Source organism: Solanum tuberosum, unplaced genomic scaffold, assembly GCF_000226075.1.
Source record: "Solanum tuberosum cultivar DM 1-3 516 R44 unplaced genomic scaffold, SolTub_3.0 scf00134, whole genome shotgun sequence".
NCBI classification, from domain to species: domain Eukaryota; kingdom Viridiplantae; phylum Streptophyta; class Magnoliopsida; order Solanales; family Solanaceae; genus Solanum; species Solanum tuberosum.
Genome location: NW_006239062.1, coordinates 556 through 11,997, shown reverse-complemented (window position 1 = coordinate 11,997; position 11,442 = coordinate 556). Strand labels below are relative to the sequence as shown.

At 33.1% G+C, this 11,442-nt stretch overlaps 1 protein-coding gene and 1 pseudogene across 1 annotated transcript in view; one reads left to right on the top strand and one right to left on the bottom strand.

Moving 5' to 3' along the window:
* Positions 1–1,879, bottom strand: part of LOC107061427 (zinc finger BED domain-containing protein RICESLEEPER 2-like) — a 2,005-nt gene extending 126 nt beyond the window's left edge. The window contains exon 1 of the mRNA XM_015310667.1: positions 7–1,879. Coding sequence (XP_015166153.1) covers positions 7–1,879 — 1,873 coding nt within the window. The remainder of the gene's footprint in view (positions 1–6) is intronic.
* An 8,418-nt stretch (positions 1,880–10,297) lies between these two features.
* LOC102600165 (feruloyl CoA ortho-hydroxylase 1-like) lies at positions 10,298–11,439 on the top strand (annotated as a pseudogene).
* Positions 11,440–11,442: the final 3 nt, after the last annotated feature.

Below are 11,442 nucleotides of genomic sequence, written 5' to 3'. Positions count from 1 at the left end.
CATCACTATCTGGCTCAATATCTTCGGCAAGATATCTTTCCAATTCTGATTTACTACCTAAACTTCCACTAACTTCTTTATGCTTCTCAAATTGTTGTTTCGTTCTCATTCTTCCTCTATTTACAAAGTTGTTACAACCATGCACACTAGATATACTTGATGAGTTGTCAGATGAAGTGGGTGAAGATGGTACATGTAAAGAGCTTTTTGAGGATTTCTCAACATAATAATCAAATAATTTGTTCATGTATTTTTTCACTTCTGAACATAGCTCATCCCCAACTTCTTTTCCAAACATATCCCCAATTGCAAATGGAACATAATCAAGCTTGTTACGGGGATCCAACACGGATGAAATAAAGATCATCTTGTTCATTTTATGTGGTTCACCCCAATACTTTTTGAACTTTTCATTCATACTTTTTGCCATTTCTTTCAAATTACCATCTTCATTTTCCATCATCTCTTTCAAAATAAGATTAAGTTCAGCAATTTCAACAAAGTGTGTATTGCTAGTGACATAATTAGAACCAGAGACCTTCAAAGTAAGTACATAAAAGGTTTCAAGAAATTTCACCATTGACCTCACATTTTTCCAGTCAGCACTTGTAAGAATATCACTTGTAAGAATATTTGCACTAGTTCCATCTACATCACTAGTTCCATTTTCATCTTCAGAAGAAACAGAACCAAAGGTACGAAAATGATTCAAGTATCCAATATCATAAAAACTATATCTCTCAAATGCAAGCGCAAAATGTTGTGCTACATCAAGCATCAAATAAGTAGAGTTCCACCTAGTAGGAACATCTAAACACAATGATTTCTTACAAGTTATCAATTGAGATTCACAACATTCTTTGAACTTTCTAAGTCTTGCGGGAGATTGTTTAATGTACTTCACCGCTTGTCTCACTAGCTTGACAGACTTACCAATTTCCTTCAACCCATCTTGCACAATAAGATTAAGGATATGTGCCATACACCTCACATGAAGATGGTCACCATCCATAATGTTAGTTCCCCAATTACTCAATTGTTTAGACATTTCTTTCACAGTAACATCATTAGAACTAGCATTATCAACTGTAATAGTAAACACATTATCCAAACCCCATTCAAGCAAACAATTAGTAATGCAAGCTGCCATATCCCCGCCCTTATGACTAGAAATAGGACAAAAATTTATTATTCTTTTATGCAAAGTCCAATTTCTATCTATAAAGTGGGCTGTCAGGCACATGTAGTTGATTTTTTGTATAGAGGTCCAAGTATCTGTCGTAAGACAAACTCTTGGACGTGCTTCTTTGAAAACCTTCTTCAAAAGTTGTCTTTCTTCAAGGTATAGTTCATAACAATCTCTCGTCACGGTTCTACGAGAAGGAATATGAAATTGTGGCACTGTAACTCTCATGAAGTTTTTAAAACCCTCTTTCTCAACAAAACTAAACGGTAGCTCGTCAACAATTATCATTTTGGCTAAAGCTCTCCTACTTTGTGTTTGGTCAAATTTCCAAGTGCTAATCACCCCTTCTTTTGCTCCCGTTGAAGATGGTAGAAAATTAATTAGATGTTGACCTTTATCTACGGTGTCACGAGGAAATTTAGGACATATTCTCATATGATTATTCATTGTTGACGTACCATTATTCGATGTAGAAGCTGCATAAGGTTTCTCACAATACTTGCATTTGGCTTTCTTAGCTCCACTTTCATCAATGAACTTGTCAAAATGCTTCCAACAAGCAGCTCTAGGTTCCATGATTTTTCTTTTATTTGAAGTATCAACATTAACTTCAACCTCCTTGGGAGACGAGGTGTTAGATATGCTGTCATTTGAAGCTCCACTTTCACTTATCCTACTTCCAATTTGTGTCATCTGTAAAAAAAAAAAAAGTGAAACAAACAAGAATAACAACAATCAGAAAGACGCAGTACATTACAGTTCACAAATCACACAAATAATCACAAAGTTGCATACTTGCATTCAATGATTAAACTCACACAGTTCAGTTGCGGTTCAGAACTCAGAAGAACAATAATCACGCAATATATTACAGACTTACAGTTCACTAACCGACTCATTGATCAGTCCCTAACTAATAGACACTTAAACAAAATAGGCAGAACTTCCATGGACCAGTCAAATTATACTTACAAATTACATTCTTAAGTAGATAAAACTTAAATTCGTAATGAATAATACACATATCCATCCTCCCCTAGGTTTGGGCAACATGTGAAAATCAACCTAAGCTTCCTTTATGAGCATTTTCCAAGAGTTAATAATGCAAAATGCATATGCATTTCACAGAGACAATTATAGTTATATAAGAGTAAACTGTTTTGAGTGACATATGAAAATCAACCTACCAAATGCCCCATATTTCAATCAGCTTCCTTTACGAGAGTTAATAATGCAAAACTTTCAATGACTAGGGTAAAATCTGTAGGGTTTCTGAAACAATGTGACTAAAAGCTAAATTGGGACTTCACTTTTGCTTTTAAGCTTCAAAAGAGTGCAGAACAGTGATGGAGGAAACTAAAATTTATGTTACCGTAGACACAGCATTGCATGATCGAAAAGTAACAAATAAAGGAAACAATTTGAAAAAAATCTGAACATAGAAAAGAAAAAAAATAGCATAAGAAAAAGAACCAGCGATGGGGAAGGCACTGTAGTGGGACTAACCTTTGGTGTACAACCCGGTGAGGCGGCGACGGAGAACGTGAGGTACTGGAAGTTTAGGAAATTGTCGTCTCAAGCGGCAGCCTTGAGAGTTGAGACGACGAGTTGAGAGATGAGAGATGAGGGTTGAGAGACGAGCTCAGAGCTGCAGCGTAACTGAGAGTTTGAGACGAGAGTTGAAAATTATGGACTACACTGGTCTGAAATTAGGGATTTTTAAATTTAGATTGGAATTTGGGCTGGGCATGGGCTATTGGGCTGAGAGTTGTATTTTTATTAAAGGAATGGGCTGAGATTTAATGAAGGGGTAAAGAATATATATAATATATATATCTAATTTCGGTTTTTCGGTTAACCGATTTTTTAAGCTAAAAAACCGAAAACCGAACCGAAAAACTGAAATATTGAAAATCAAAACCGAAACCGACCGAAATAACCGAAAAACTGAAACCGAAATATAAAAAAAATCGGTTCGGTCGGTTTTTTCGGTTTTAACCATATTATGCCCAGCCCTAGCCCTAACCCACCTTCATACTAGTATTTGTTGAGATACAATTTTTTTTCAAGAATATTACTTTTTACTTATACATTAAACACAAAAAGTAAATAAAAAATCTTACTTATTTTTTCAAAATTAAGTAAAAGTGTTTTATACCAAATGGTGGGTTTCTCTTCAGGTAAAAGGAATCTCAATGGAGTTAGTCTTCAAAGGGAAGACAAACGTGCTGCCCCCTCTACTTTGATTAAAATAAAAACTTTTGAATTATGACTTCCCCACTACTAAATAATACATGCATGTTTTTATTGATTTTTATCGGATTGTCTATTCTTATGGTTTTAGGGACGACATTCCCAACAGAATTAATAAAGAGATCCAATCATCTTATTATGATCTATGGTGTAATGTTTTTACTGGATTTAATTATGCTATTTGATAACTTATTTAGCTTTTCATAATGCATACATTCTTTTGAAATTCAAATTGTATTTATTATAAATATTTGTATTTTGAGTGTTGTGACTTTCCGGCACATCTATTTTCATTCTATAATGTTTATTTTTGTTTGTATTTTTTTTTTAACTCTCTTTATCTCTTATATATATTCAACTTACTAGGATTTTATGATATTAGATTAGTGGAAGATAAGTATAAATCTATTTTAAATTTTCATCAACGTTCTAATTGACCTTTTGTAAAGCTCTACATTATTTTTCTAAACTTCACGTTTATTGTGAAAATCTCAGATTCTAACAAATTTTTAATAAATATTTTGAAATTACCTATAAATTCGTTATGTCTTTAGTCATAAACTTAGGGGTAAGGGTGTAATTATGCGGAGAGGAAGAATACAATCAATGTGGAATGTCATTTGTACAACTTAATTTTCCTATTTTCACTATCATATTCCCCACTTTCAAAAACCTTAGTTCTCAAAAATAATTTAACCAACCGAATACAAGAAAAAAAAAATCAATGGAATTTTTTTTTCTAAAAACATTGAACACAATTTTTTTTTAAATAATCGAATACAAAAGAAAAAAAAATAGAAATTGGAACATGGGGTGTGTAAAGGGAATTCTTTTACAAGATCATGAGGTCTAATATATAAAGCCTATAAAATAAATAACATAATTGAACTATTTGGTAAATGAAAACTTTAACCAACCGAAAACAAAAAAATGGAAAAAAGTTTTTCTAAAGAAATTGAACACAACTTTTTTTTAAAACCGATCGAATACAAAAGAAAAAAAAATCGTAACAAGGGGTGTGTAAAAGGAATTCTTTTACAAGATCGGGAGGTGTATAAAGCCTATAAAGTAAATGACGGATAGGTTTAAAGTATTATTTTATAAATTCTATGATATTAAATTTTAGTAATTTTACTAGTAAACTACATAATTGAATTATTTGGCAAATGAAAAAACTTTAACCAACCGACTAAAAAAAATGGAAAAAAGATTTTTCTAAAAAAATTGAACACAAACTTTTTGTAACATCCCACCTTAAAAAGAGCTAAATTTAGAAACCGCTAATTTGGAAATAGCTAAATTGAGATTGGGGCAAGTCAGTCTCCAATTGTGAGTTTTGGATCAACTTCAAACGACCATAACTTTTAGCACATGATGAGTTAGGTGACTCATAAGATATCAAATGAAAGATCTCTGAATCCCCTTTCCAACGCCACCAAGTTTGCTAAAATCCAAGTCCGGATGAGGGAGATATGCCCGTTTGAGTTTAGCATGTCCAGTTAAGGAAATTTACCCGAATTAATGAGGGGTATTTTGGTCTTTTCCTTACCTCATTAGCTTTAAACATTTTTTGAAATATTTTAGGGGTCTAAACTGACTTAGATCAATTTTCATAATTCAAAATCACGCTTAGGGTTTTGAGAGGAGTTCAAGAGGAGGAAACAGGGAGGAGTTTAATCGTTCGTCAAGATTTCTTACGAATTGAGAATTTGTTTCATCAAATTAAGGTATGTAAGCTTCCATAGTGTTGGGTTTATTAGCTCACGCCAAGTACGTAATCTCTTATCCATGAATTCATCCTTGATGTTGAATTGTTGAGTTCTTGAAAGGTTCTTGAATTTAATTAGTAATGGAATGCTGTTTTGAGTTCTTCAGGCGAGGATTTGCGAATGAGTTGAGTAAATTGATAGTTCTTGTGTGGGTTTTGCTGAGATTGTTCTGGGTTATAAGAATTCGAGAGTTTTAACCTTAGAATTGTAGTGGGTATGAGTTGAATCGAGTTTGGGAGAGGAAGAAAAGATCGGGAAAAAAAAACAAGCACCCAAGTCCGCGTCGCGGACATGCTTCAAATTTCAGTCCCCAAAAAATTTCCTCCCTCTCTGTGTTGCGGAGAGAATGCAGACTCCACTGTTTCAAAAATTATTTCGCGATCAAATAATTTAATTTATCTCCGCGTCGCGCCTTTGCTCCCCAGTCAGTGTCTTTGTTCGTTTCTTATTATCAACTATCTAAGTCTCATTTAATCATCACGAGATCCTTCATATCATAAATCATAACTCTTGAATTCATAATTCATAATTCAAATTCAAGATAGAGTTAAGAGTCAAGTTTGAGAAAGTCTTTCGAGTCATTTTGAAGCTTTTTGCAAACTTTTAAATCTTGTTTTAAGACTTGAGTACTTGAGTATGATGAGGAGAGTTGAGTTTCATTTTTTAAAAATGAATATATGGGAACTAGTATTCCCAAGAGTAAATGTTTAACATTTAAAATGAGAGGAAACTTTGATTTCCATAGGAGTTAATAAGGAGTTTTGAGATCTATCTCTTTTAAGAGAAATCTTTGAGTAATAATCTCAAAGTTTGAGGATGACGATGAGGAAATGTTTTTAAACATATGAGCTGAGTTATATCTATTTCTATTTCTATTTTCCTGGAGAAAATGTAATTTACAAAGATAATAGGTTATGAAGATGGGTTTTGAGTGTCTATAATGTCATTATGATATTTTTACTGAGAATAGATTGAAAATAGGAGAATTTGAGAAGAACTTGCCGGTAGATATGGTGGTGGTCATGGCGGAGGTAGAAGCAATAGGTGCCCTTTTCTCTCTCTAGGAAATGGAAAGACGAAAGGGTGACAAGAAAGAGTTGCTCAGATTGCAAGCACCCCTCATGATTTCCAACTTTAAGATTGTGAGCTCGAGTCACAAAGGAAGCAAAGATGAATTAAAACTCCAGGGGAAGGGGTAAAAAAAGAAGAGAGTAAGACGAAAGGGTGTTTATGCATTTTGTTGCTCCAAATTGCACACGCAAGTGTACGCGGTCGCGCAAGTAATATAGTGGATCTTAAAAGAACCAGATTATCGAACCCAAAGGACTTGTCAATTAACTATTTTTACTAAATTATACTTATCTAATTTATTTAGTTAAGAGAACCAAAAGAGAAGAATGCAAGAACAAAATAATAAAATTACTTACAATAGTTGGAAAATCCCAGGGCTGCAACATGTATTGGATTTCATGTATCATACTCTTAGCTTAGAATTCACTTCAGTTGTCAAATTACTGGTTTATAGGGTTGATAGTATGGTCCAGGTGGTTCGCCTCTCGCCGCCTACCCAAGTTAGCCATCTAACTACATCGTTGAGCGGGGATAGATAAACTAACTGGCGAGCATTTATATTTCATCCTATTTCGTAACCAAGCAAGGTGTTCGTCTGGGCGTCACTCCTGAACACTAATCACCTCAATCTAATGGGTGGACCGAGCTCTCTATAATCTTTGGTCTATCTAATCCCTCCTCGTTCGATTTTAAGATTAGACACTAGATTTATTTTATGGTGCGCAAGCATAAAATAGTAAAACAAGAATATAGAAGTAATTTGGATTGACAACCGAAAATCAATTCATAAAGCCTCAAATACACGCAAGTGTACGTGATCGCACAAGTAGAATAGATAATTTAAGAAACGAGTTATCATTCCCAAGGGACTTATGATTAAAAATATGTATTTTTGGCCTCACATCACTTTTCCATTTAACTTTTTACTTTCTCTTCTCATTTTTTTAAGCTTCTTTGATTTTAGTTGTATTTAAAATAAAAATTATTAGTCCACGCCCTTAATATGTGAGATTCTTATGGACTTTGTCCAGCTCAATATCTTAATGTCATATATGTTTGGTCAATGATTAAAGCGGTTTAAATTTTTCTTTGATCGAATTTAAATGTTCAATTAGTAAAGTCGTGAGTAGAATGGTCCAGTGACAATCCGAGTCAAATATAAAGGTCTTACAGGCCATTCAATCTATAATTGAATGTAAAGGGAGAGTAATTACACTTTTTAGTTTCTAGAAGGATGAGAATGATTGATAACTGGGGAATACGTCCGCGCTTCGCGCGAGGATTAATAGATATGTGCTATGATGTTTTTTCTTTTGGATGAATTATATGATTATATAATTTGAGCATATCATAATCTTTTTGTTTGAAATGATAGATACATGATGAAACTTATCAAATTTAGTATCTATTTAATGAGAATAATACATTGTCAATGAATAAGTCTGAATATATACTCTATTAAATAAATACTTTATTTTCATTGCTAAAATATATAAAGAAATACATCAACAACGGCCTATCATTATTTATTAGATTGATGTTTAGAGAATATATTCTCTAATCATAAATTATTTCATCTCCCTATTACATAGAAGCCAATACATGAAAAACGTCTTGTCATTATTCTTGATTGATTTGATCTTGTGAAGCTCCTCTGTATATATAATTTTTCAACTGCTCTTGTTCCTTTCTGAAATATGCAAGTCGCTCTTGCATAATATTTTCATACATCACTTTAACCGATTTGCTTGATTCTAATACACAATTTATGCAAGACAATTATAAGAAACTAAATCATCCATGAGTCAACATTCACTTGAAACTATTCCTCAAAGGCAACTGGCGGAAGACAATTACAAGTAACTAAGTCATTTTGATTGGAAGTTATCTCGTGAATGAGTGCAAAGTACCATTTGATAGGTGATTAAAAACCAAAAGCATCTCCTCTCAACAACACAAATCCAAAATTGAATGTGACATCAAATACCTCTATGTGTTAAGTTTTAGACTTAAAGCCAACTTATGGAAGACAATTTTAAGAAACTAAGTCATCCATGAGAAAATATCCACTTGAATTATATATTGTAATGATAAATTTAAACACATCCTAAACCTAATGATAATCAACACAAAGTATATAAACCAATGGTATATATTTTTGACCGATATAGAGTAAAAGGTCCTTGTAATGTTTTGAAAAGTAATATAAGAAATTCACCTCTAATTTTTTGTTCTTTTTTCCTTCATTAGAAGAAAATTTCAAAGGACCTTTCCAGGATATGATGATCTAATAAAAATAAGGAAAAAGAAAAAGAAAAACACCTACAAACATGAAAGTATACTATGCATATTTTAATGAAGAAACACATAATCCACATTGTGAAAGATGTAAGGGCTGCCACCAAGGGAAGATCCATAAACATATACTCTTTCCTTATATCTCATTGAGTGTGATTAAAGCTGTAAATCTTTTAGGAAATTAAAGGTGTGTGTCGAAGATATTGGAATATAGCTCGAACCATGTTTGATGAGCCATATAGTCCAAAGCAATGCCTCCCGTGCAATTTTATCACCCTTGTTAATTCGTACAGTCCAAAGAAAGTGTTGCTAATTATTTGTTTAGCTCAGACATTCCATATTTGTAAGGGAAGCAATGACCTCAGAGCTAAGCGGATCAAGAAATCAATTCCAAATGTTATCCACAGTAGATATCAACGACGAAACGAAGCGATTTTTGGTACATCTCATAGAAATGATAGCAGGCACAGAAATTCTGCAGAGAGGGTATATTGAATTTATGTTTAGCCAATAATCAATGCAATAAGTATGAAATCCATGTCCACATATGGTAAGCACCCTCCTTGATTCACCTAAAGAAATATCCCAAGGCATATTATATTACACATGTCAAGTGAGCCACACAATTGTTATCTTGCTTTTGTGCAATGCAATATTTAGAGGCGATTACAAGCGACAACAATGCATCTTTGTGTGTAGTTTTTATGGACATTATATGAAATGTTGCTATCATCTCAGTTATACTGCTTGATGATGTGCTTGGAGAAACCATTAATTAATTCGTTTTCATATGTGGTGATGTCTTCCCTGTTTTCCCCTGCATGTTTATATTTATAGTGCATGGTTGAGGTTTTTTGTTTACATGGTTGTTGAATATAATTTAATTGACTCTAAACAACAGCATTATCAATAAGGATTTTGGTTTTGACTACTGTCCTAAACGAATTAAGAAGGAAGAGCTGAATTCAGCCCAAGTATCCATATGGATACAAATCCAACACTGAGATACGCATCGAAAGCTTATACACACCTCAATGTCAAATTATTCAGGGTCAATTAGAAACGATCAGTTATCATTCCAATACCGACAAAAAAACTCTCCTGCATCTTCAAAACCTCATCCAACCAAAGCTAAACCTAACTTCTAAAACAAAGAGAAGGAATAACTTGACCAAACAAAATTAGACAAATAAAATAAAATTGAGAAAATTATATCAGCTTGGCTTACTGGCCAAAGGGTATATATGGTCTAGTAAAAAGGGTATATATGGTCTAGTTTTTGGATGGCAGGAGCACCAATATCCCAAAAGTATGACGAAAGACATTTGCATACCATTTACGATAGTTCAGGAGTATATTTATCTTTTTTCCCATAATATAAATATTAGCTCGTGCTTAGCATGAACCATATACCACTACTCTACTAGCTAGTATAGTAGACCTATATGGATAAAATTTGATGAAACTAGATGGTGTCTAAATCATCAAAAAACGACAACTCATTAAAGAAAAGTCAGAAATTGTGTACGCATGTGACTTTTTTATAAAATTTTCTTGCAGCGTGTTTAGAAAAATAAATGAAACGGAATTAAGTATGTTATCCCATAAGTCATTCAAAGACTACAACTTTCTTAAATAGACCAATTTACAATGATATTTTACTGTTTAATGTTGACTTAAAGCCACTATAAATTGAGTAATTCAATTGCAAATTTTCATTCATCTCCTTTTCTTTTTCTTAATTAATTAATTTATATAAATCTTAATAATGATTGCACCTTTGCCCAAAATTCTTTCAAACTCAGAGAAAGTGTTTGATTTTGTTGTGAATGAAGGGCATGGAGTTAAGGGCCTTTGTGATATAGGAATTCAAGCACTTCCCAAGCAATATATTCAACCACTCGAAGAACGAATCACTGCTAGTATTGTAAGAACCGATGATTCAATCCCAATAATTGATGCATCCAATTGGGATGATCCAAAGGTGGCTGATCAAATTTGCGAAGCAGCACAAAATTGGGGCTTCTTTCAAATTATCAATCATGGAGTTTCTATTGAAGTTCTTGACAATATAAAAGAGACGAGCCATCGTTTCTTCAATTTACCAACTAAGGAAAAGAAAAAATATACAAAAGAGAATTCAGTTTCGAGTAATGTGAGGTATGGAACAAGCTTTACTCCTGAAGCTGAGAAGACATTGGGATGGAGAGATTATCTTTCTCTTGTCCATATTTCTGATGATGAAGCTACTTCATTTTGGCCTACTTCTTGCAGGTTTGTTTTCCTTTGCATTTTTCTTTTTTTAAAGAAATGAGTATAAATATGTAGTCACATCATAAAAAGAAATTATGAAATACCCTCAGAGTACTTACTAATAGAGCTGTCAATGGGATGTCTCACTTCATCCGGCCTAAACTCATATAGGCCTATGTAGTAAATATCTAGAAATTTTAGAGAATTTTTATTCTATGTAGTACATATTTTATAAACATTATCAATTGTTACTATGAAATGTTTTTTTTAAGGGAAGAAGCGCTTGAATACTTGAAGAGTTGTGATACTGTTATAAGGAAGATTTTGAAGTTGCTAATGGAGGATTGAATGTAAGAGAGATTGATGAAGAAAAAGAAGAACTTTTAATGGGTTTAAAGAGAATAAACTTTAATTACTATCCAAAATGTCCCAATCCGGAGCTTTCGGTTGGAGTAGGACGTCATTCTGATATCTCAACAATCACTGTTCTTCTTCAAGACGATATCGGTGGGCTGTATGTGAAAAAACATGAGACTAATGTTTGGATTCATATCCCTCCGGTTAACGGGGCTCTAGTAATCAATATTGGTGATGCACTTCAAATAATGAGTA